Below are 27,798 nucleotides of genomic sequence, written 5' to 3' on the forward strand. Positions count from 1 at the left end.
GGAAATTGCCTCTAGTAAACTTAAGAAAAAGGGCATTTTTAGGAGATTGAAAATCAATAGGAAGGCTGGAGAACAAAGAAGGAACTAAGAACTTCAGATCCAAGATACAAGAAATAAAGGAAGAGCCTTAGAGAGGAGGTTCTTTTCAGAGAGGCACCAACCACTAGAGTACACAACCTCCAAAAAAGCCTGGTCTCTTTGTGCCTCAGCCAAAAATTCAAATTCCAAGAAGGTCATTTGTTTAGCACTTGGGGAAAGAGCACATAATTAACAGGTCAACTAAACGGAATGGGGGAGAGAAGGGAAATAGAAGTTTGGAGAAGTTCACTATTCTTGTTTAAGTTCCTAGTGCTCAAGCTGAAATACTAGTAGCTGGTACATGAGCTAAAATAATAGAAGATTGATTCTGTTTCAAAAGATCTGTCTGAGAACGATTTGTACAGCATTTGCTAGGCCCCATCTAGCAATCAGTTCCTGTCACTAAACCAAACACACAAACAAACCTCAGAAAATAGTGAATGGGCTTCAGTCAGAAATTAACAAAGAAACTAACAATTACACCTCAATTTAAAAAAATTAATTAGTTGATTTTTAAATTTAATTAAGAAAAACCAAAAGACTTTTATCTCAATGGTCATCCTCACCCTGGCAAAAGTAATAGCGTATATGTACAATAATAGTATAGGTATAGATATAATGTCAAGTTTTGTGCACTATGACTTAGATATTTTTATATGTATTATCTCATTTCATTCTTATAAAACCTGGGGTGTAGGTATTATTATCACCCTCAGAGAGACTACATAACTTGGCCAAAGCCTCACAGCTATCAGGCAGTCTGCACCCAGAGCCTGTGCCCTCACCCCTGTACTAGGCTTCCTGGACTCAGTCACATGGATTGAGTCTTTCAGGAGGCAGGAGGACAGGGTAGTGGTTAGAACGATGGGCATGATATAGTATCTCAGTTCTGCCATCTACTAGCTGAAGGTAAGAAACTAAAACCTTCCTGAGCCTCAATTTCCTCATCTGTGAGATGGAGAGGGTCATATCAGGGTCAGCATGAGTTGCTGCAATGTCACACAGTTGTTGTGAAGAGGAAAGGAGGAAACATACATAAACTACTTAGTCATGGGTGCTTGTCACACGTGAAGTGTTGAATAATCAATGGCTGCTATTAGTCACATGTCTGTCTCCCCTAGTAGACTAGTTCTGGAGGCCCAGGTATTACTTTTTTGTTATTTGTGTCTGTAGCTCCTTTCTCAGTGATCAGCACATTAATGAGCCCACATAAAAATACGCTGAACAGGGCTTCCCTGGTGGCGCAGTGGTTGGGTCTGCCTGCCGATGCAGGGTACACGGGTTCGTGCCCCGGTCCGGGAAGATCCCACATGCCGCGGAGCGGCTGCGCCCATGAGCCATGGCCGCTGAGCCTGCGCGTCCAGACCCTGTGCTCCGCAACGGGAGAGGCCACAACAGTGAAAGGCCCGCGTACCGAAAAAAAAAACAAAAAACAAAAAACACGCTGAACAGAAAGTGTCTGTATCAGGACTCACACTGCCATGTTGTACTCAGGTATTATAAAACAAGCTCCTCTTTATATTAACGCTATAGTTCCTGCCTCTTAAGCAAATGACACCTATTTTCCCCCACCCCACCTCCTGCCCCTAGACTGTTAACTCACGAGGTCAGGGTCTGTATTGTTTTTGTTCTTCATGGGTTCCCAATGCATAGCAGAGAGCCCAGTACATAGTAGGAGCTTAACAAATATTTGTGGACTGAATTTTCAATAAACATTTGTGATATGTATTACAGTTCACCTAGCACTTTCACATAAACATGTGCAGTATCTCTCTGTAGAGCAGGCTCTGGAGCCAACTGCCTAGGTTCAAACTCCAGCTCCACCGTTTACTAGCTGAGTGACCTTGGGTAATATACATAAGTTTTCAGTGCCTTGGTTTTCTCACTTTTAAAATGAGAATAATAACATTATTGAGTTAATAAAAGTATTAAAATGTTAATTCATATAAACCTTGTAAAACAGCGCCTGGCGCATCAGTGTTCTTTAAATGTCAGCAATTATTAATTTTGTTTGTAGCTGTTTTTCTCCATCACACTACTAAGAATAAGTTATTCCAACTGCCTAAATCATTTGTCCATTCATGTAACAAAATATGAAAAGTGGCGTCTTTACTTCGAAGTCCTAAAATTAATTTTCAGTGGAGCAAATCATAATCTCAAAAAACTGACTTCCAAAATTTTTGCAAAAATAAATGTATTCATAGAGACTCTTCCTAAAATCAAATAATCCTAAATGGCTCCAGATATTCTGTAGTTTAAAGCTTTTCCTAGTCACTTGTGTTGGATCTTTCTCCAGCAACATTTTGTGTTATTCTTTCCACAAACCAGAACAGCCATATTGACTTGACTAGAAGTATGAGTAAACCACACACACACAAACACCAGGTAATAGAATTAGGTCGTGCTGTCTTCTGCCTCCACCACAAAACTCATTGTCCTATTATGGCAAAACATGTGTGAATCCCAGTATGCATCTCCCATCACTTAGAGCACAAATTAATTAGGTCAAGTGTTAATTAAAAATTCAAGTCACCGTATTTACCCACTGACGCTTCTCTACACATTGGAGAGATGAGGAGAAAAATAAAGACAAAGGGGCACCTGAGTACTTCATTTACCTTCAGTACTGTAATGTTCCAAGCAAAGCTCTCAGTTGCTTTGTTGAGTTTTCTTCCTTTCAAGCCTTCTTTTGCCCCCAGATTATGAAGTTCCTCATGGAACTCCATCCCTTTAAAAAGAGAACATAAGAGAATTATTTGTATAAATTTCAGAAAAATAGGCATTTTATTGTGAAAATATTATCAGTAAGACTATAATTTCCCATTTCTGTCCTTCTCATAATTTCTAAATCCCAAAACTGAATTTTCCTTCTCATTCTGTTCATCACCACCAAATGGCTATCCTTAAAGGGAAACTAAAAATAATCAATGCATTAGATTAAATTAGATTTTAAACAGCAAGGGGCCATAGACAAAGACATGAGAAGTTAAGAAGCATAGACAAAGACATGAGAAGTTACGAAGCAAATTCTTCCAACAGGTGGCATCCATCTTGTTTGTTCTCTGCCTGGTTTTTATATAAAATGGTGTAATGTGTGAATGGCTACCATATGTGAAGGATGCACATATCTTACTTTGCCTTATGAATCATCCATATGGCTTGACAGTAGGCCTGGAGCCCACATAGATAACAATGGTAATTAGTAAATGTTGAGTAAAAATAAAAAGCTTTTTTAAAATAGCATTCCTGGAAACACCCAAATGTGTCAGATTTGGGAATGGCCTTAAAATTATTTTTAGCTAAACCATTCCCCCAAGCTTGAATACTATAAAAAACATCACCATCATCTGTCTCTCCAGCCTTTGTCTTAGCACCTCAGAGATGGGAATCACACTTTCTTCTGGAAAGCTCATTCCATCTTTGGAAAGCTGTGACTGATATCAAACCAGTCTCTCTCCCTGAAACTTCTACTCCTTGGTGCTAGCTAGCCTCAGAACAACAAGGTCTAATCTCTGTTCCACAGTACAGCCCTTTAAATATTTGAAGAAAGATGTTGGATAAAGTCTACTAGAGTTTTCCCTTCTCCAGATTAAACATTCTAACATGTTTCAGCTTATTATAATTTCTCTTTAAGGATGACATCCAGGAACATCGTTCTCAAAATGGGATTGAAGTTGCCCACATGACGTAGGGTTTTACCACCACCTTCCTAGTTCTAGTGACTAGGCTTGTATTAATGCAGCCTAAAACCACATTAACTTTCCTGGTGCTAACATCACAAGCTCAGTACATAGTGAGAGCATGACTGCAGAGCCCAGACCTACACTCTGGCTCTACCACTGACTAGCTGCGTGAGCATGAGCGAATCCCTGAAACTCTCTGCCATTAAATCTCCTCAATGGTGCAATGGTGATAACAAGAGTATTGACCTCATGGAATTGTGTGAAGATTAAATGAGACAATACATACAAAACTCTCAAAGTAGTGCATGGTACATAGGAGCATAATATAAGTATTTTGTATTGTTATTATTTTCATGCTTCCTGTCAACGGAAACATTTAAGCCTCCAGATCAGTAGCAAAGAGCACCATTTTCAAAGTTTGGTCTGGGTTCAAAGGTCACCTCGACCACGTGTTGATATGGGATTTGGGGTAATTTGCTCAATCTCTCAGAATCTCAGATGCCTCATCTCTAGATTGGGTATAATGATGACTACATTGCAGAGTTGTTATGAGGACTAAATAACATAGCATATGTGCTTAGTGTATCAGATGCATATATATCAAGCAACTGTCAGTGTCACCTTCCTTACTGCAGTCACTAATGTCTGTGTGTGTGGATCAGGGAGAACATGGATCCAAGAGAGATAAAAGTACTGGGGTGTGGATGAAGTGAAAATAAATAAACACAGCAATGTGCCATCAGAGACATGTAACCCATCCCACCTTTAAAGAAGGAACAAATCTAAAATGAGGACAAGTAAATGAGGCAAATGCCTAGAAGGTTAACAAGATTATGGTTCAAACTATAAAAATAAAGTGTTTCTTAAGGGGCAATGTGAAACCACAGTTTCCATATCAGTAATAAAAGGCTTTGATCGGTTCCCAAATCACAAAAGTAAATTCAGAAACCCTCACCTTTCTAGACATCTTCAGATACCCCCTCTATATACACACAGACCACCTACCTACTATCATGTAGATCTCTTCTGTACTAAACAAAGGCTTCAGTGTAACTCAAAGTATAGTTAAACTTTAAAAGTCTGCCAAAAATCATCATCATGGTTTCTAAACGAAAGGGGGGCAAGGGGGGAAGGTTACCTGCTTTCTGACACTGCACGATCTTTTCCTGGACTGTGTCTGCCATTTCTATGAGAAACCGGCTCTCTTGGATCATCTGTCACAAAATAAGCATTAAAAAGGTGGTTGTCAGAAATCCTTAAACTGGCACATTGGAAAGACAACATAAAGACCCACATGAAACTGCCAGTAATGGGGCACCCTGGCCATAACCACAAGAGATGGGAGAGGGAAGGATGATCTCTGCTCCAAGCCCCATCCACTCTAACACCAGCTAGAGTCACCTACGTTATGGTTGCTCCACTTATGTAATATGCCTGGCACACCACGGGTGCCAAATCAATAACTGTTGAATAAATGCATACACACTCTCTAAGTCCCAGATCACATTCATGAACACTTCTTATTTTATCCCCTTGCCCCAAAGTTACTGCAACATCAAGGCAAGTGGTACTGGAACAACAGCAATGAGATATCAGAACAGGGAATCACCTAGTGATGAGGTAAAGAACTACAGGACACATCGGTGAAGTCGGCAAATTGGATTTAAGTGGCGCAAAGATGGTGGAGTCCTGGTCCTTCGTCGAGAAGGGCTCCAGCTCCATTGGCAAGAATGAACTGTGGGTCATATTCACCAGCAATTCCACAGAGCTTGTAGGCAACAATACTGAAATGGTGTCCCTGCCCTCCACATTTGGGTAGAAAGAAAAAAGACCAAGAAGTAATTAATATACTGAGTGAAGTAGGGAAAATAGGACAGCTGTTGGAGAGATGAAGAAAAGAGAGATCTGTATGTGAAGAAGGGGGAAGATGAGAGTAGGTAAAGAAGTTGTGATCAGAAAGACAAGGGATTGGGGCCCTTCTTTCGAAATGACTAAAGAAAGGCACCAGGGCTTCCCTGGTGGTGCAGTGGTTGAGGGTCCACCTGCCGATGCAGAGGACACGGGTTCGTGCCCCGGTCCGGGAGGATCCCACATGCCGTGGAGCAGTTGGGCCTGTGAGCCATGGCCGCTGAACCTGTGCGTCCAGAGCCTGTACTCCACAACGGGAGAGGCCACAACAGTGAGAGGCCCACATAACGCAAAAAAAAAAAAAGAAAGAAAGAAAGGCACCAATAGGCAAACACTTCCTGAATTTCCAGCCACTCTTCTACTCCTAATAAATGTTGTCCCTTTTAATCTGACTATTCCATGTTTTATCTGTCTGGCTCAATAATCTGAAGAGAGTTCAAGGCAGAATCCAAAGTGGACATAAAAAGTCTTGAGTAAGACATTCTTCAAAATTAAGTGCTGTTGTACAAGATTGTAGTTTTATACAATCACTTTCAAATATAAAGTGGTTTATGACTACAAATCTTCAAATGGAAAAGAACATTTGAATCATGAATTTTTAGTGCCTAACAACTCTATAGAAGTAAAATCAAATCATTCATTCATTTAACAAATATCTACTCAGCAGGCACTATGTGTAAGCACTGTAGTAACTACAAGGGGTATGATACATGGATGAGCAAAAACAGACACATTTCTATCTCCATGGAGTTCATAGTCTAGTACAGAAGTCTACTCAAATGATTAAATGACACATGATAATTAATTCAACCAAACTTCAATTACTGATATTTTCTGCCTAAAATGATAGTTTGAAGTGACTTATTTGGAGGGCTAAAGTGACTATTAAAACCATAAAACTAGACACCCAAGAAGGTCTAAGCTGCGTCAAACTTTTTAACTGCATTAACTCTTCCAACTCCCAAGAGGAAGTGGAATGCTTCTGAATAACAATTTCTCAAATGGTTACGTGTAGCCTGAGTTACTGCAGCTTCCAAGTGAAGGAAACTTACAGGCAAAGAAAGATTTAATATGAAGGGAATCTGATTTAGTCTTTTCTAAGTTTAGAAAGATGCTAAGTTTAGCATCTACCCATGCAGCATCAGTTGAGTTTTTATAATACTTTCAAAGTTATCAGATGTTCCAATTAATCAGATAGCATACAAAATGTTTTCATAAAATTCAAGCAAGGGAAACATTCATAAAGCACAAACACATTCTGTGACTTTACCATGAGCAAAATAGCCAATATACTGCACAATTTTAGAATCATTTTATTTTTAAGGCTAAGAGAATCTTAGCTATCAGGATCACATCCTTAATTTTGTGGAAAAGGAAACTAAGATTTATAAGAGTTAAAATCCTTGTCCAAAAAATGGAACTAATTAGTGATCAAACGGGAATTAAAATCCCGGTTTCCTGGCATCCATTTATTTTCATGAAAAAATAGCACCCTCTGATTTTGTCTAGCCTGGCCATGCCTTCACACATTCAGTCTTTTGAGCCTGAAATGTAGCTTTCCAAAGTCACCTGACCCAGCCCATCAGTAATAACATGAGGCCATGAGGTAATCAATCTATTTCAACCAGGTTCAAATATGTCCTTTTCAAGAAAAACTCCAAAAAGGGACAGCATTGGTAATTTCCTTTGATAATATCTTGACAGACATTCATTTCTCTTGGTTTTGCTCTCTGTGGAGAACATATGATACCATTATCTGATTTTAAAAAAAAGAAAAGAAACTCTATTGATTTGTGGCCAGCTTTTTTTTTTTTGCAGTATTTTACTAAATATCTCCTCAGTGTTGAGTACAAAAGGAATATACTTCCTATATCCAAAAATGCCACAGCCTTTTCGTGAGAACCTGAGAAGGAAGTGTGATCTTCACCAAGGCTAACTCTTCTACCTCAACTTCCAATCTCACCTTTCCCTCTTCCCTTCAGGAACCCATTGCTAATGACCCCTTATTTATTCATCTACAATTTCTACCTCTCCCCTGCTTTTTCCCTTTTCCATACAACATCTCCTACCTTAGAGTAAGCAAATAAAAACAATAACAAAATACTCTATTGGCCTTCAAGTGGTTGTCCTCATCAATCTTTCCTTAAAACACTAGCCCATGCTCATTGCTTTGACTCTTGCGGGACTCCACTGAGAACCCCAAAGTTTGGCCTCATCACAGACTACCCCCTGGCCAATTCTCAGTTCTCATTCTTGCCAGTTCAGCAGTTGACCCCACTTTATATCCCCGGATTCATTTATCCATTTTCATATCTATCCATCGATATCACCTTTTCCTTGTCTTATTTTGTGATACTTATTTTTTCTAGTATTAATTACCCACACATGTACACATCAGATCCCTGCTCAAACCCATCATTGTCTTTTTTGAAATCCAATCTTTCTTTTTGTCTCTAGTCTTTTTTCCTAGGTTCTCCATTTTTCTATAACCTTACATATTCTTTTTTTTAATGTTTATTTACTTGTTTATTTCCTTATTAGTCATCCATTTTACACACATCAGTGAATACATGTCAATCCCAATCTCCCAGTTCATCCCACCCCCACCCCCACCACACACCGCTTTCCCCCCATGGTGTCCATACGTTTCTTCTCTACATCTATGTCTCAATTTCTGCTCTGCAAACGGGTTCATCTGTACCATTTTCTAGGTTCCACATATATGCATTCATATACGATATTTGTTTTTCTCTTTCTGACTTACTGCACTCTGTATGACAGTCTCTAGATGCATCCACGTCTCTACAAATGACCCAATTTCGTTCTTTTTTATGTCTGAGTAATATTCCATTGTATATATGTACCACTTCTTCTTTATCCATTCGTCTGTCGATGGGCATTTAGGTTGCTTCCATAACCTGGCTATTGTAAATAGTGCTGCAATGAACATTGGGGTGTATGTGTTTTTTCAGTTATGGTTTTCTCTGGGTATATGCCCAGTAGTGGGATTGCTGGGTCATATGGTAATTCTATTTTTAGTTCTTTAAGGAAACTTCATACTGTTCTCCATAGTGGCTGTATCAATTTACATTCCCACCAACAGCGCAAGAGGGTACCCTTTTCTCCACACCCTCTCCAGCATTTGTTGCTTGTAGATTTTCTGATGATGTCCATTCTAACTGGTGTGAGGTGATACCTCACTGTAGTTTTGATTTGCATATCTCTAATAATTAGTGATGTTGAATGGCTTTTCATGTGCTTCTTGGCCATCTGTATGTCTTCTTTGGAGAAATGTCTATTTAGGTCTTCTGCCCATTTTTGGATTGGGTTGTTTGTTTTTTTAATATTGAGCTGCATGAGCTGTTTGTAAATGCTGGAGATTAATCCTTTGTCTGATGATTCATTTGCAAATATTTTCTCCCATTCTGAGGGTTGTCTTTTCATTTTGTTTATGATTTCTTTTGCTGTGCAAAAGCTTTTAAGTTTCATTAGGTCCAATTTGTATATATTTGTTTTTATTTGTTTTAGGAGGTGGATCAAAGAAGATCTTGCTGTGATTTATGTCAAAGAGTGTTCTTCCTATGTTTTCCTCTAAGAGTTTTATAGTGCCTGGTCTTACATTTAGGTCTCTAATCCATTTTGAGTTTATTTTTGTGTATGGTGTTAGGGAGTGTTCTAATTTCATTCTTTTACATGTAGCTGTCCAGTTTTCCTAGCACCACTTATTCAAGAGACTGTCTTTTCTCCATTGTATATCTTTGCCTCCTTTGTCATAGATTAGTTGACCATAAGTGTGTGGGTTTATCTCTGGGCTTTCTATCCTGTTCCATTAATCTATATTTCTATTTTTGTGCCAGTACCATACCAGATTACTGTAGCTTTGTAGTATAGTCTGAAGTCAGGGAGTCTGATTCCTCCAGCTCCGTTTTTTTCCCTCAAGACCGCTTTGGCTATTTGGGGTCTTTTGTGTCTCCATAGAAATTTTAGGATTTTTTTGTCTATTTCTGTTAAAAATGCCATTGGTAAGTTGATAGGGATTGCATTGAACCTGTAGATTGCTTTGGGTAGTAGAGTCATTTTCACAATATTGATTCTTCAAATCCAAGAACATGGTATATCTCTCCATGTGTTTGTATTATCTTTAATTTCTTTCATCAGTGTCTTATAGTTTTCTGCATACAGGTCTTTTGTCTCCCTAGGTAGGTTTATTCCTAGGTATTTTATTCTTTTTGTTGCAGTGGTAAATGGGAGGGTTTCCTTAATTTCTTTTTCAGATTTTTCATCATTAGTGTATAGGAATGCAAGAGATTTCTGTGCATTAATTTTGTATCCTGCTACTCTACCAAATTCATTGATTATCTCTAGTAGTTTTCTGCTGGCATCTTTATGATTCTCTCTGTTTAGTATCATGTCATCTGCAAACAGTGACAGTTTTATTTCTTCTTTTCCAATTTGTATTCCTTTTATTTCTTTTTCTTCTCTGATTGCCATGGCTAGGACTTCCAAAACTATGTTGAACAATAGTGTTGAGAATGGACATCCTTGTCTTGTTCCTGATATTAGAGAAAACATTTTCAGTTTTTCACCATTGAGAATGATGTTTGCTGTGGGTTTGTCATATATGGCCTTTATTATGTTGAAGTAGCTTCCCTCTATGCCCACTTTCTGAAGAGTTTTTATCATAAATGTGTGTTGAATTTTGTCAAAAGCTTTTTCTGCATCTACTGAGAGGATCATATGGTTTTTCTTCTTCAATTTGTTAATATGGTGTATCACATTGATTGATTTGCATATATTGAAGAATCCTTGAATCACTAGGATAAATCCCACTTGATCATGGTGTATGATCCTTTCAATGTGTTGTTGGATTCTGTTTGCTGGTATTTTGTTGAGGATTTTTGCATCTGCATTCATCAGTGATATTGGTCTGTAATTTTCTTTTTTTATATAGTATCTTTGTCTGGTTTTGGTATCAGGGTGATGGTGGCCTCATAGAATGACTTTGGGAGTTTTCCTTCCTCTGCAATTTTTTGGAAGAGTTTGAGAAGGAGGGGTATTAGCTCTTCTCTAAATGTTTGATAGAATTCACCTGTGAAGCCATCTGGTGCTGGACATTTGTTTGTTGGAAGATTTTTAATCATGGTTTCAATTTCATTACTTGTGATTTGTCTGTTCATACTTTCTATTTCTTCCTGGTCCAGTCTTGGAAGGTTATACCTTTCTAAGAATTTGTCCATTTCTTCCAGGTTGTCTATTTTATTGGCATAGAGCTGCTTGTAGTAGTCTCTTATGATGCTATGTAATTCTGTGGTGTCTGTTGTAACTTCCCCTGTTTCATTTCTAATTTTATTGATTTGATTCTTCTCCCTCTTTTTCTTGATGAGTCTGGCTAATGGTTTATCATTTTGTTTATCTTCTCAAAGAACCAGCTTTTAATATTATTTATCTTTGTTATCCTTTTCTTTATTTCTATTTCATTTATTTCTGCTCTAATCTTTATGATTTCTTTCCTTTTGCTAACTTTGGGTTTTGTTTGTTCTTCTTTCTCTAGCTCCTTTAGGTGTAATGTTAGATTTTTTACTTGAGATGTTTCTTGTTTCTTGAGGTAGGATTGTATTGTTATAAACATCCCTCTTAGAACTGCTTTTGCTGCATCCCATAGGTTTTTGGATTGTCGTGTTTTCATTGTCATTTGTCTCTAGGTATTTTTTGACTTGCTCTTTGATTTCTTCCATGATCTCTTGGTTATTTAGTAACGTATTGTTTAGCTTCCATGTGTTTGTGTTTTTTACGTTTTTTTTCCCTGTAATTTATTTCTAATCTTATAGCGTTGTGGTCAGAAAAGATGCTTGACATGATTTCAATTATCTTAAACTTACTCAGGCTTGATTTGTGACCCAAGATATGATCTATCTTGGAGAATGTTCCATGCACACTTGAGAAGAAAGTGTAATCTGCAGTTTTTGGATGAAATGTCCTATAAATATCAATTAAATCTATGTGGTCTACTGTGTCATTTAAACCTTGTGTTTCCTTATTAATTTTCTGTTTGAATGATCTGTCCATTGGTGTAAATGGGGTGTTAAAGTCCCCCACTATTATTGTGTTACTGTCGATTTCCTCTTTTAGCGCTGTTAGTAGTTGCCATATGTACTGAGGTGCTCCTATGTGGGTGCATATATATTTATAATTGTTATATCTTCTCTTGGATTGATTCTTTGATCATTACATAGTGTCCTTCCTTGTCTCTTGTAACATGCTTTAGTTTAAAGTCTATTTTATCTGATATGAGTATTGCTGCTCCAGCTTTCTTTTGATTTCCATTTGCATGGAATATCTTTTTCCATCCCCTCACTTTCAGTCTGAATGTGTCCCTAGGTCTGAAGTGGGTCTCTTGTAGACAACATATATATGGGTCTTGTTTTTGTATCCATTCAGTGAGCCTGTGTCTTTTGGTTGGAGCATTTAATCCATTCACATTTAAGGTAATTATTGATATATATGTTCCTATTACAATTTTATTAATTTGGGGGGGGGTTTGTTTCTGTAGGTCATTTTCTTCTCTTGTGTTTCCTACTTAGAGAAGTTCCTCTAGCATTTGTTGTAGAGATGGTTTGGTGGTGCTGAATTCTCTTTGCTTTTGCTTGTCTGTAAAGCTTTTGATTTCTCCATCGAATCTGAATGAGATCCTTGCTGGGTAGAGTAATCTTGTTGTAGGTTCTTCCTTTTCATCACTTTAAGTATATCATGCCACTCCCTTCTGGCTTGTAGAGTTTCTGCTGAGAAATCAACTGTTAATGTTATGGAAGTTCCCTTGTATGTTATTTGTCATTTTTCCCTTGCTGCTTTCAATAATTTTTCTTTGTCTTTAATTTTTGCCAATTTGATTACTATGTGTCTCGGAGTGTTTCTCCTTGGGTTATCCTGTATGGGACTCTCTGCGCTTCCTGGACTTGGGTGGCTATTTCCTTTCCCATGCTAGGGAAGTTTTCGACTATAATCTCTTCAAATATTTTCTCGAGTCCTTTCTCTCTCTCTTCTCCTTCTGGGATCACTATAATGCGAATGTTGTTGCATTTAATATTGTCCCAGAAGTCTCTTAGGCTGTCTTCATTTCTTTTCATTCTTTTTTTCTTTATTCTGTTCCACAGCAGTGAATTCCACCATTCTGTCTTCCAGGTCACTTATCCGTTCTTCTGCCTCAGTTATTCTGCTATTGATTCCTTCTAGTGTAGTTTTCATTTCAGTTATTGTATTGTTCATCTTTGTTTGTTTGTTCTTTAATTCTCCTAGATCTTTGTTAAGCATATCTTGCATCTTCTCAATCCTTGCCTCCATTTTTTTTTTTTGAGGTCCTGGATCATCTTCACTATCATTATTCTGAATTCTTTTTCTGGAAGATTTCCTATCTCCATTTCCTTTAGTTGTTTTCCTGGAGTTTTATCTTGTTCCTCCATCTGGTACATAGCTCTCTGCCTTTTCATCTTGTCTATCTTTATGTGAATGTGGTTTTTGTTCCACAGGCTGCAGGATTGTATTTCTTCTTGCTTCTGCTGTCTGCCCTCTGGTGGATGAGGCTATCCACCTTACATGTTCTTAATTCCCTTTCAAATTGAGTACTGAAAACTAAACTTACAGCTTTTAGTAGGATTATACCTATGGAAAATATAATACTCAAGTATCAGAAAATAAATTTTAAAACTTTATTACTTTTTTGAGACAAAATAAATTCAGGGCCAAAACATACAACAAACACTATGATTCAATTTCCCTTCAAAATCTTCCAAGTAAATATTTGTTAACCCCATAGTGTAAGAAGTTTGTTTTTCCCATAGTCTAATAGATCACTTCATAAAGAGATAGTCAAGTGTGATTTAACCTTCAACATAGAAGAGTGTCCCTGAGGATAACTTTAAAACCTTTAGTAACAAAAGTCATAACTTTAAAACACGTCATAATTAATATTCTCAGAACTTAAAATCATTGCTCATGTAAACTTTTGTCATAAGAGCATTTGATCCTCTTCTCTATGGGAACAGCGTCCATTGTATTTAGAAGAATAATTTTATTCTATTTTCTGCAGTCAACTTTCATTTCTTAGTAGTTATAGAGAAAACAAATAAGATGGATGGCTGAAATGTACCAACAAATCCAAACCACATTTAAAGCAACAACTTCAACCTTTCCCCCCAGCTAAGTAATTTATCTAAGTTGTTAGGAAGGGAAAATGGTTGATTTGAGTTTCATGTCCTTCCTAGATCTCTACAGATACTGACGGAAATGACATACAAAGTGCTAAAGCCAAGGAGAGAAGGTGAGAAGCATGTCTTCAGATAATCCCCCAGCTGGGTAGTCAGTAGACAGCCAGCCAAGGCTAGATTGACTCAGTAGATAGAATCTGGCAGCAGCCTGATTTACATATCTGATGTCTCAACCTGAGCTCCCAGTTGCCTTTGCTGTTATAGTAATACAAAGAGCTTTTCTTTGGTTCTGTCACATGAATATCTCCTAATGCATCTTATTTCCTAGCCACAGCTTTGAATCTAAAAGAATAGAGGATTTACCCAGATAAAGGTTGGCATTACTTTAAGCATTAGATGTGTCCTGAACTGGGGAGTGTAAAGTTGTCAGTTAAGATCAAAATCATTTATTTAAAACAAAGACTTTACTGAAGGGGACAGTAATGCTTTTACTCAAAGGTAGATTAAATTGTCTAACCTGTGTGAAAAAAAGCTGTCTTTCCAGCTCAATAGGGAGTTTGACTAATTGCCTAGGATCATTGCAGAGTCAACGTACCTATTTTATGGTACTGAAAAGATGAGATTTCATCAAATCATGACTCAGAAACCTTCCATAGATGCCAATTTTATCCTGAATTACATCTAATTTCTTAGAACCACAGAACTTTATATCTAGAAGTAACCTTAACAACCATCTGTCATGAACAACCCCATTTTACAAATGAAAAAACTCAGGCCCAATTGACTTACCTTAAGCCACATGGCCAGTTAGTGGAAAAGTTTAGACTAGAACTCAGGCATTCTTGAGGTGCAGAAATTATAAACTGTTCTGTGCTGCTAATATTATATTAGAGTGTAGAATTCCTATTGCAAGTGCAAGTTGGTGATAAACATTTTATAAATTAGAATTGACCAGGTAGAGCAACATGAAACATTTTTGTCATGATTGCTTCCCCCTCCAAGTCTAACTTGCAACACACTTGAACCAGTATAGATATTCTTCCTATGAAACCTAGTAAGCAATGTACTTACTTGTGTCCACTGTTTTTTCAGGAAGGAGTTATCAAATTTGGAAAGGCAATCATTTAAGAATATGTGAGTCAAGAAAAAGTCAATCTGCTCTAGACCTATTAAGAAGACAAATAATTAATCTGTCTCTATCTTCCTTCTAATCAAAATGCTGGGTTTTAGTTTTTAGTTCTATAGTGGCTCATCTGTTCAAATTGTTTAAAATAAGACTTGAATTTTATTAAACTTGGTACATTTTAATATCTGATTGTTGTTACAAATACATTTGCTAAGTAGAATGAAGATAATTTACTTTAATTTTTAATTTACTTAAACGTTTTAAATCAGATGGTTAAAAAGCACTATTGATAGATGGGCGTCTTTTGGTTTTAAGCAAAGTCAGTCCTGTAAGACTGCTAATTTTTGGTGAAACAGGAACACATATAAGGTTAGAACATTTGCAAGCTTACCGGAAATCCACTGTCTTTGGTGTATGTGATGAAGTAAGTATTCTCTGTCCTGGAACCAGCTCTGAATCACTTTTCCTAGCCTGATTTATAATAGAGAAGGACAGGGGAACTCACACAGAGCAGGCCAAAGGACCTCTATCTCCACATCAGTAATAGGATCTACTGCATGAGCAGCTTTCTGCATAAAAGGATCATTTTATCTTTTCTTTTCTCCAGTTGTTCTGTTTCCAAAATATAGTTGTCAGCTATATCTTGAGTAATCTTGAGTAATCATTAGAAATGTTTGTTTTTATCTCACTATGATTAAAATTTAGCTCATTCATAAAATTACCAGAAAGTTCATGAAGTTTAGTCAGTTCATGAAGTAGTATATGATCTCTAAGGGGTTTTTGTTTTTTGTTCTCTAGGATTTTCTATATACAACATCATTTTATCTGTGGGTAGAGATAGTTTTACTTCTTTCCTTCCAATAGAATGTCTTTTTTTCATTTTCTTGCTTAATTGGCTTGGCTAGAACCTCCAGTGCAAGGTTGAATAGAGATGGCAGGAGGAGGATCCTTGTCTTGCTCCTGATATTTTTTATCATGAAAGGGTGTGTTGACTTTTTCAAATGCTTTTTCTGCATGTATTGAAATGGTCATGTGATCTTGTCTTTTATTCTATTAATATGATATATAACATTGAGTTATTTCCATATATTCAAGCAGTCATTCATTCCCAGAATAACTCCCACTTGGTCATGTTGTATAATTCTTTTCTACATGTTGCTGGACATGGTCTTCTAGTAACCATTGAGAATTTTGCTTTCCTTTTTAATAAGGTATATTGGTCTGTAGTTTTCTTTTTTACAGATGTGTGTCTGGTTTTGGAATCAGAGTAATGTAGGTCTGATAGGATGAGTGGGGAAGTATTTCCTCCTTTTCTATATTTTGGAAGACTTAGTGAAGTATTGGCATTAATTAGCTTTTAAACTTTTGGTAGTATCCACCGTTGAAGCCAACGGTGACTAAACTTCATGAACTTTCTCCAGAATTTTCAGGCCAATTTGACAATCTCACACTGCCTTAAACTAAAACTGTTTCAAGAACTTGAATATTCAGGAATGCAAAGCAAACTTTGAGGATGCATGCACAATATTCCACAAAGGAGCCCCCCTGAGATACTTACTTATTGATGCATCTGTGATATCCTGTGTCCTTGGGACCCTGGTACCAAGTGGAAATGCTGCCAACTCTCAAGATGCTGACATTTCCCCCAATATACAGAAAATGTATCACAAGACATTGCCACACCCCAGAGTAAAAGAAGTTTCAATGCACTAAATGCACAACATCTTGTTTTTAAATAACCAGCTCTGGTTGAGCACATGCCAGTGGGCTGTTCTTTTTTTTCCAGGTTCCATTACTACACAACCCAACGTACTTTTTAAAACACAAACTAATATAAAGTTTCACACAAACTTCATAAGGAGAGAGAATGATGGAGAGAGAGTGCCTTTGACTTAATTTCAATCTAAACTTATCTCAATAAGTAAAACTACATTGGGGGACTGTTGACAACTTTTTCCCATTCTGAGAGAAGAGACTGTATGTAATCCAACCATTATGTTTGGCTTAATTGTGATACCGGCCAGTGTATTGATTCCATTGCAAGAGTGATAAAAGATACTGATTGGCTCTTTTTGCTAGATTCCTAGTCATGTTAACATAATCAACTCTTCTCCAAATCACACAACAGAGGAAAAGATTAAATAACACTTGACTCATGTTATCTAGGTTGTTTTGATTTTATGTTCAGAAAATCTGTCGCTCATATCATAGCAAAGTTTTAACTTTTATGTTAATGTTAAATAATTCAGCACAGCAGTCACCTTCAGAGAATGCTTTGGGTTTATTTTTTACAGTTGCAATCCCCTGTAACTATTCCACCTCTGATTGCTATGTTTAAAACACTAACTATCCAGAAGTGTTCACATCAATTTAAAACACTTAAGAGGACCCAAATATGTTAGGCAATACTTCCTGACTCTGCATGAAAAATTAGACAGGTGAGAACAACAGAAAAGTAGTATCTAAAGAAAAAATATACAAAGTTTAGACAATATTTTTCTTTCAAAACTATTTGCAAATAAAATTCTGCTGAGCACTGGGTGAGATGGGGTGAAAGTCGGGGAGGGGGTATAGTACATTACAAGTCACTGTGAAAAGTCCACCATAAGGACTCAAGGTCCTTAGGCTCCAGCTCAGCACATAAAACATCATCTGGTTCACTGTCTGAACACTGTGTGACTCTGTCCTTCCCCTTTTTAAGTGTAAATCTCGCCTTGCTATCAGCATTTCCCGTTCCTCAAGGACAGAAATTTTGCTTCATACCATTTCTTTCCTCCAGCGACTTGCATAGTAGTGACATGTGTGCAAAATGTGTTTGTTGAATTGGCTAATCAAAAGCCTAAAGACATACACAAAATGATACATCAAAAGAGTGTTGTGTTACAAGCAGCAAATATACATGCTCCCATCTCATTTTACTTACATTTCTCTTGGTTGAAAGAGTTATCATGCTTTGCACTATGGCTATTTGTGCTGATACTTCTCTCTGTTTATTCATCTCTGTATCACACACAATCTACTAAAATTCTTTATAGTTGGTATGAGTTGAATGCCGTGAATAAAGTCAATAAATGAATTTTTTCTTAAAGTCAGTTTTGCAAGAGGTTAGGACAAAGGGCTGGACTTAGGTTGATGGATAGGGAATTAAGGCTAGGAAGTCATTTGAGGTGGTATAGAATAGAAATACAAAGGATGGAGAATGAAAAGTACGTGGCAAATAAATCAGCTTGACTGAAGGAGAAGGTTCAAATAGAAGGAAATGAGAGATGAGGGTGGCAAAACAGGCAGCATGGTGGGTGAAGGCTTTGCAAGGCTAGTTAAAAATCAAAAATAGAATCTGAGGATGATTATTCCCATTGTTTTTTTTTTTTTTTTTTGCGGTATGCGGGCCTCTCACTGTTGTGGCCTCCCCCGTCGCGGAGCACAGGCTCCGGACGCGCAGGCTCCGGACGCGCAGGCTCCGGACGCGCAGGCTCAGCGGCCATGGCTCACGGGCCCAGCCGCTCCGCGGCATATGGGATCCTCCCAGACCGGGGCACGAACCCGTATCCCCTGCATCGGCAGGCGGACTCTCAACCACTTGCGCCACCAGGGAGGCCCATTCCCATTGTTGAATTAGAGAAAGGTAGAGACTAGATGGAGGACTAGTCAGCCTATTGAAAAATTCAGGTGGGAGAAGAAGAAAGCCTGTTGAGAACCTTGGCCGTGTCAATGTAAGGAAATGGATACACATAAGAAATACGGTGATGAAAGAAGCAGTAGCTCTCATTGATGTTGAATTGTAAATAAAAAGACCTTATAGGATAGCCAAGACATATATACACACACACACACACACACATACACACAATGGAATATTATCCAGCCATAGAAAAGAATGAAATAATGCTATTTGCAGCAACATGGATGGACCTAGATATTATCATACGAAACAAAGTAAGTCAGAAAGAGAAAGACAAATACCACATGATATCACTTACATGTGGAATCTAAAACATGACACAAATGAACCTATCTACGAAACAAAACCAGACTCACAGATATAGACTTGTGGTTGCTAAGGGGGAGAGGAGCTAGGGATGGGAAGGATTGGGAGTTTGGGATTAGCAGAGGCAAACTATTTATATATAGGATGGATAAATAATAAGGTCCTACTATACAGCACAGGAAACTATATTCAATATCCTGTGACAAACCACTATGGAAAAGAATATATATGTGTGTGTACGTATGTATGTATGTATATATGTATAACTGAGTCACTTTGCTGTACAGCAGAAATTAACACAACATTGCAAATCAACTAGACTTCAATTTTTTTTTTTTTAAAGACCTCAGGACTTCCCTGGCGATCCAGTGGTTAAGACTCTGCCTTCCAATGCAGAAGGCGTGGGTTCGATCTCTGGTCGGGGAACTAAGATCCCACGTGCCGTGGGGTGCGGCCAAAAACTTAAAAAAGGACCTCATTGGAGTTAATATATAGAGAGAGAAAGAACATTTGAAAATCACTTGGAGGAAGTGAGGACCATTGGCTTGGTGTTATCTTTTGCAGGAGTCAGAAAAGGAAAAATGAATACCTAGGGAACTAAAAAATGAACCCAGTTTTTGACCTATTAAATTTCTATTGTTTGTTCTTGAGACACCTAGGTGGTGCCCTGTAATCAAATGTAGAAGTGTGACTAAAGTAAAATTTTAGGGCTGAGGCTAGAGATGGGTTTTGAAAATAATGTACAATGTCCATGCATTAAAAGCACCACTGTAGAAGGAAAGAAGTCTAACCTAGCCAAAGAAATTTTGATAGTGTTCTACTGAAATTGCAATGTATTTCCCAGTGTAATCACCCACCGTTACAACCTTGTGTTCAGTGATGAGGAACATAAGTGGATCACCAATGATCCACGTGTAAGCCTGGTTTGGACCTTACCAGGTCGCCTGCCCTGACTGTAAGCTACTGGAGTACAGGGGCCGCTGTACCTCCCACTGCGTGAACACAGACGGCTGCCCAGGGGAGAAACTCAGTAAATGTTTGTAAAATTAAACATCTCCGTTTCTGGCTCTAGCACTAAGCAATTCTTTCAGTAACTAATTTTTATTTTTAACATCCCCAAGGTTAATCCTAAACAAAAAAAGAAAACCTTACCTTTTATTTGCAAAACATAATTATACTACTTTAACAGCCTTAAAAGACTTAGCAGTGACGCTATGACCTACATTACTTACATTAGTGGATATTTTCTTAGAGAACATGAAAATCCAGAGTGGGAAAGTGATGCTTGCTCTTTCAGAGACCAGAGCTCCACCCCCGCCCCACTCCCCCCGCCATCACCCTGCAAATCGCGGGGCAATAAAGGGACAAGTCACTTAGAAATGGCATTCTGATTTTTTTTTTTTTTTTTTTTTTTTTTGCGGTACGCGGGCCTCTCATTGTTGTGGACCCTCCCATTGCAGAGCACAGGCTCCGGACGCGCAGGCTCAGCGGCCATGGCTCACGGGCCCAGCCGCTCCGCGGCATGTGGGATCTTCCCGGACCAGGGCACGAACCCGTGTCCCCCTGCATCGGAAGGCGGACTCTCAACCACTGCGCCACCAGGGAAGCCCGGCATTCTGATTTTAAATTACGGTTTGGGGAGTTTCTGAAAAACTGTCTGATGACCACAGAGCCACCAAAATGGTACTGCGGCAAGGAGTCTAACACCATAGCTCTCCTCTGTGTGTCTTTAGCCTGGGAAGGAGACATCAATTCCAACTTCAATGTTTAGAGCCTGTTCTACTTGCTTGAGTTATTGATTAATAATGTTCCCAGTTTGCTTTAGTGCTTTTCAGAAGCCGTCACTTCCCACCTCTGGCTGTGACATGTCTTTGATATATCAATCAGGAAAGTCACCTCTGCTTTTGTTGCCCTAAATATCAGCCAGGCATTTACGTAGCTACATCCCTATTCAGAGCATTGAGGGAGATTTTAGACAGGGATGCTCTTCAGTAAAATTGCAATTATTTGAGCAACTTCACACCCACCTTACCCAGACTTCGGGAACTCTGTCATTAGGAGCTCTTCCTTTCCCCAGTTAAAAAACTGCCTGTAGGACAGGATAGGTTACAATCATCCAAAGGTACAAATTACTGATAACCCAATGTGTTACTACTTACTGAGATGTTTTTGCATTTTTAAAGAGATTAAATGTCTTAACCCTAAGGAATTTATTATAATTTTGCAATTTCAAGTACTAGTAAGAAGATAGAAAATATATGTCTTAAATAAGATACGAAATGGGGGTGGGGGGTGTCTTCTGAAATTATGCCATGTAAATAAATCCACTCTATTAGGGATATATTTGGCTTTTGATTCTTTCATACCAACACAGATACTATAATTTTAATTTCAGTATAAGATGACTTTTAAGACTGAATTTCCAAAACCCTCTAGAGGAAATATTTCCAAATATTAAATTAGCCAGTGTTTGGTAAAGAATAGGACCATCTCAGATCATTAGGGAAAAGCTAAATTTAGAAAAAAAAAATCTGTGCAGATGAACTCAAGGTCAGTGTTTTCTAGAATATCTTCATTTTATTTCCTGATGATAAGTAGTAGAGTCTGATGCACTCAGGTTGACTTTCAATAAATGTAGGTTATCTGGTTACCTGATTTGTTTCTTTTGATACTGAAATAGGCCAAACATTTGTATCTGTTCAGAAATGATTTCAGGTTGCTTTTTATTCTAAACATAATCTGTATTCTTTTTTTAGTGGTTACACCAGCTCCTCTTGGATGGCATCTATACAGTTCATTACCATTTTTGAGAAATCTTCAAGCAACTTGAGCCTAAGTCGAGCACACAAGCTGCTCATTTGGGAATACCTGTCCCCTACCACCACCACCAGGCAATAAACCCTAGATTCCTCTTCTGCCTTGGTCACCCAAGTAAGTTTTTATTAATAGTCTCTGTGGGTCTTTTTTAGGCTTTAGTTTTAGAAGTTTTAGGTTTGTATAAAGTTGAGCAGAAAGTACAGCGAGTTCCCATGTACCCTTTCCCCCCACCTCACCCCCAGTTTTCTCCACTGTTAACATCTTGCATTAGTGTGGTATATCTACTACAATTGATGAGCCAATATTGATACTTTATTATTAGCTAAAGTTCATAGTTCACATTAGGGTTAACTCTTTGTGTTGTACATTCTATGGGTTTTGGGTAATGCATAATGATATGTATCCACTATTATATTGTTATGCAGAATAGTTTCACTGGCCTAAAAATGCCCTGTGCTCCACCTCTTCATCCCTCCCTCACCCTATCCTGCCCCCAGCCCCTTGCAGCTGCTGACCTTTTTTCCTGTCTCCATAGTTTTGCCTTAGTCTATAGGTTTCCAACTGTATGTATAAGACAGGGAACAATTTGACTAGGGTAGGGTCATAGAGATAAAACAAAGGGGATTTAAAGATTTACCATAAAGCACATTCAAAGATAGCATGGGAACTACATTATTTTCACTAACTATATAGATGCATCTATTTATATTTTATTCAACTAACATTAATTGATAACATACTATGTGTCAGCAGTGCTTTAGGTGCTAGAGTTAACAATAGTAAGCAAGGCAGACAGCTTCTCTGCCCTCCTGGAGTGTATACTCAAATTGAGGGTAAAGGAAAAGGACAGAAATTAAACAAAAAGTCAAGTATTTTCAATAGTGCCAAGTAAGATAATGGAAATCAAATACAGTTATGTGATAAGAGTGACAGTTGGAGACAGTGGTTAGGGAAGGCTTCTCTGAGGATATGACATTTGAGCTAAGAATTAAGAGATAAGAAGCAACTATCCATGCAAGAGAAGAACACTCCAAGCAGAGGGAACTGCAAGTAAAATGGCCTGGAGATGGGAACAAGCTGAGTCTGAAAGCCCACGTGACTGGTTGGAGTGAGCAGGAGAGAGTGTATGGGGGTGAGGCAGGGAGAAGCAGGTGAGATAGGTAGGCAAGGCTAGGTCATAATTGGCCCTGTAAGCCACAGTAAGGAGTTTCAGTTTTATTTTAATGGGAAGCCACTAGAGGCAGGAAAGTGATATGATCTGATTTATGTTTTTAAATGATCACTCTGGATCTGCAGAGTATCTTAAAAGACATTTTAAAATAAATACTACTGTGAATACACCAAGAGTACTAAAGATGCCAAGCAATGCAATGCAAATCCTAAAGTAAAAATGGTGCTTCAAGATCATCCTGGCATGTATCTGGTCCTTATCCACAGCACCCCAGAAAAGAAATAACCAGCTGAGACATTAGCAGTATTTTTGATTATGTCCACAATCTGCCAAGTTTACCATTTGGTATAGGGATATTTACACTGAAAAATCATTTCTATAGGGAACTATAAATGAACACTTCATTAGATGTATTTCTGCTTTCCATGGGAATTCCCTGGCAGTCCAGTGGTTAGGACTCCACGCTTTCACTACCAAGGGCCCAGATTCACTCCCTGGTTGGGGATCTAAGATCCCACAAGCCACGTGGCACGGCCAAAAAATAAAATTAAATTAAATAAAAAGAAGTACTTCTGCTTTCCACTATAGCCTTTTATTTTAAACTTTGGAAAACCATGCTGTACCTGCGATTAGAAATTGCATTTTAGAAATACAAATAAGAAAAGGCTGATGTTCATATTTGGCCAGCAGATGTGGTACCAACACCATGGGACGCTTGGGGATGTGAAATGGAAATTGGCTGACCACAGTCCAGGTGCTTTTCTGCTTATTACAGGCCCAGCTCCAGGGGACCAGGCTCCCCTCTCAGTGAGTGATTTTTCTTTCTTAGCTTAAAAGAGAATTGGAACAATAAGTGATTTCCACTGTCTGTCTCTATGGTAGCAGGTACCCTAATTTCACCTCTTAGATGGCAAATATACCTATTCACTGAATAGCTTTCAGTCCCTACTATTATGATGAAAAAATTGATTTCATGAAAAATGCTATTTAGGTTATAAGCAAACTTATCCCCCAGCAACCATGAAGTACAGTTTGTAAGAGGTAAAATCATTCATAAGCAGAATATACTCTGTGGGCTTTTCTTCCTTTTCAGGTGTAGGATATTTATCCCCAACGTCTCTCTTCTAGTTGTTTTTGGATGATAAAATATTATTATTTTCTTCCTTAACATTTATTTTTATTTAATTATGAAAATTAGTCAGGTTCATTGTAAAGAGTTTGGCAAATACAGAAAAAATATAGAAAAGCATATGCAAGAAAATAAAACTCACTCTCCTTACTTAAAAGTAATAACTATTAATATCCTGCTAGCATTTTAGATATGTATACATATAAATACAACTTAAATGCTATAGTGTATATTTTTTTGTAACCAGACTCTTTCACAAAACATATTATGAGGAATTCTTCACATCATTAAGTATTCTTCTAACATACAATTTTAATGGTTTCAAAGGAGTCCATAATATGGCTTACTGTATTTTATTTAACTTATCCCTCTATGCTGACATTATTAACCATAAATGTTTATGTACACATCTATTGGCTTAGAATAAATCCCTGGATATGAAATACATGGATCAAATGGGATAAACATTTTAAATTATATTGCCAAATTTTCTCCTCATATTATATCAATTTATTTTCCCACTGAAGGTAGATGGATAAGAGTATCCATTTCCTTAAATTCTTTATCAGAGGTACAGTTTTTAAAAAGAAAAAAATTGCCAGTTTGATGGAGAGGGGAAGTATCTCATATTTCTATAACATCTTAAATTTAAAACTTATTTTAAGGTTAACTATGTTTTTACATTTTCATTATTTTTTTAGGGTGAGGAGATATATAAATTGCCTGTTCACCTCTGAAGCAAAGACTATTTGTTGTCCCATAATATTCATTCTACCTCTGTTTCTTAGTAACAGAAGAGATGACTTTTAGTTGAGCACGTAGCGCTTTAAAATAAAGACATTTCCCATTTTCATTTGCAGCTAAGTGTGTCTATGTGTCAACTCCAGGTAGGAAAATGTGATCTATGTTTTTTCAGAGAAACGTCCTTAAAGGGAGAGGATACTGCCCTCTTTTTCCTCTTCATCATTCCTGATGGTTAGAATGCAGATATTACGGTTAGAGCTTCAACAGCCATTTTGGACCATGAGGATGTGCTAGAGATGGTGGAGCAGAAAGCTAGAGGGAGCCTAGGTTCTTAAGAATTTTATGGAAGTGCCACCCTGCATGGCTGGTTTCCAGATTTTTATGTGAGAAAATAAAACTTTGTGTTTTTAAGCCATGATTAGTTTGTATTTTTAGTTTCATGAAGCTGAACTTAATCCTGACTGATGTAGATTAAGATTTTTTTCCTCATTTTTTTTCTCATTGATTTTTAAGTGCTCTTTCTATTTTAAGGTTATTTACACTTTACCTGGCACACATGTCACAAGTTTTTCCAGTTTTTCATTTGGTCCTAATTTTTTATGGAATTAGGATATGCAGAAATATAGTTATTCTTAAATTTATTTGCTATTTAAATTCCATTATATATTCAGAAAAATCAGATAACAGTATTAGCTTAGAAATATAAATTCCAGAGAAATAGTTTGTCTCAACCATCATAAGGCAGTACTGAGGCATAATTTTACTTCCTATAGGTATGCGATTAAATGGTGACATTGCAGGCTAAAGCCATTTAGATGATGAGAAATTGTGTATACTTTTGAGGACTTAATCAATAATTCATTGCTTGCTAAAGCAGAGATTTTCCATTTTTAATCTGTGGAGCTCTAGGTTCAAAAGCATTGCCTCAGAGGTCTCCACTGGGGCTTAGGTGGGGCTGAGTGGGCCAGCTCTGCCTGCCACTCCCAGTTGAGGTTTTAAAGGCAGTCACTCTGTGTTATTCACTGGAGTTCCACAAAAGAACCCCTGCCATATGATTTCCTTCCCACACAGAGAAAAAATAGAGAGTAACAATTTCCTACCAGATCATAAGCAGCCAGCATCTTTTTCTGCACGTCTGGAATGGCCCCCAGAGGCTCCAGATGAGGAAAGTTGTCCTTCATCACAAGAGAGACGGAGGGAGTATTGTCACTGGTAATGAGCCGAGAGGACAGGGTCAACAGGCACTGCTTCAGATTGGCAATTGGAGGGAGTCCGCACAGTTCTTTAACAGACACTATGGCATTCTGTGGGGAAGAAAACATGGAATTACACTTCTGACCACATGACACACCCCCCCCAGCATTTCTAGGTTTACACAAAAGTATATTCATTAAAAGCATACCCTTAAATACATATGAAATTTGAAGCAAACTAGATTATAACCAACCAAACATGTTGAGATATGCATGGAGATAACACGCAGAGCTAATTCACAACTACACTTCATCTTTCTCAGCTTTTAACAACTGCCACAAATATGCCACAAAGCAAAGCAGATGATGACCCAAGGCTACACAGTGCTTTTCAAAGCAGGGCTGTGGAATATTCTGGAATATCTGAAATGTTCTGGACAATGCACACAAATTAATATTGACTGATCATGAGTATCTTGTTAAATTTGTATCATGATAATCATAAAAGCATGTCAGTGGTTGTACATTGGAGTGCATCTTCTTTGAGTTTTCCCCTCAAGGTAGCAGGCTGCTATTACTCATCATCCTCCTTTCACATAACCATCAGTGGTATTCCTTTGTCATCCCACCAGAAATGCAGCTGATGGACACACATAATAAAACACATTTCATGTAAAGCTACATTTGTCCATGTGACAGGCGTTTAAAAGATTCATTGGAAATAGAAATTATGTCTATTAACAAGGAACAATACCTAACCTAATGTGTGTCTCATGAATTTAGTGACAATGATGGTATCCATTTTTCTAGTAATTAGGCTCTAAATAATCCCAAACCAAAAAAAATCTGAGATGAGATAAATTATCAGTACTAACTGGAAAAATTTTATCTATAGCCAACTCTCCTTATTATGTATTTTAAACACGTAATACATGAAAAGGACATATTCCAAGAATTACATAGAACTACATAAAATCTACTTCTAATATATAAAGTCAGGTGTCGAAATGACTTATAACTAATCTAACATAGGGGTTTATAATAGTTATAGAATTATGTCAGAAAAAGTCAGGTAGATAATGCTGATATTTGGAGCCTATTTTTAAAATAGCAGCCAAGGCAACCCACCACAAGTTATACATTAACAATATAAGTATTTGTATGTGGTTTATGTAATATAGTATTTTCTAGCATTTTGGTGATTTAAAATTGATTTTAAACCCATTCCAGAATTCCTCTGTGAAATAATGTAAAAATAAAGTTTTCACCAAGTCATGGTTTGGCATTCAGCATCACATGACTAAGAACCATGAATGATCATTGGGTTTTGGTGGTGATTAAGTCTAGATCTAAAGCTCAATATTCCTATTTATTAAATGCAATATTTGGGAAATTACTTAACCTCTTCAAGCTTGTTTTCTATTTTGAATGTAGGGATTTTTGGTGAAGGTTACTATAAAAATGTTAGTTAAAGGAGCAAATAAAGTACATTGAAAAATATTCCTCTCCTGCTTTGCTCTCATACATAGACTCCTACTGCTTCTGCCAAACAACATCTTCTTGCACATTGCAGGAACTAAGCAAGCATTTGCCGTTTGATTGTTTCTTAGTAACATGAGCCTAGAATAAGCATATTAAATAGTCTTGAAGAAAAAAGTTTGCAGCCATCTCTGATTATAAGCATTAATGAAGACAAGAAAACTGACACTGAACTCCTACATGCTAAGGCTGGGGAATTTACATATACTCTCATTTAATTC

At 37.5% G+C, this 27,798-nt stretch overlaps 1 protein-coding gene across 1 annotated transcript in view; it reads right to left on the minus strand.

Annotated features, from left to right (window-relative positions):
* PLCL1 (phospholipase C like 1 (inactive)) overlaps positions 1 to 27,798 on the minus strand; it is a 355,718-nt gene that overhangs the window by 40,966 nt on the left and 286,954 nt on the right. Inside the window, exons 3-5 of the mRNA XM_060106925.1 lie at positions 25,946 to 26,149; positions 4,900 to 4,975; positions 2,697 to 2,806 (exon numbers count right to left, since the gene is read on the minus strand). Of these exons, the coding sequence (XP_059962908.1) occupies positions 2,697 to 2,806; positions 4,900 to 4,975; positions 25,946 to 26,149 (390 nt within the window). The remainder of the gene's footprint in view (positions 1 to 2,696; positions 2,807 to 4,899; positions 4,976 to 25,945; positions 26,150 to 27,798) is intronic.

The sequence above is a fragment of the Mesoplodon densirostris genome, chromosome 8, assembly GCF_025265405.1.
Source record: "Mesoplodon densirostris isolate mMesDen1 chromosome 8, mMesDen1 primary haplotype, whole genome shotgun sequence".
Classification (NCBI taxonomy): Eukaryota; Metazoa; Chordata; class Mammalia; order Artiodactyla; family Ziphiidae; genus Mesoplodon; species Mesoplodon densirostris.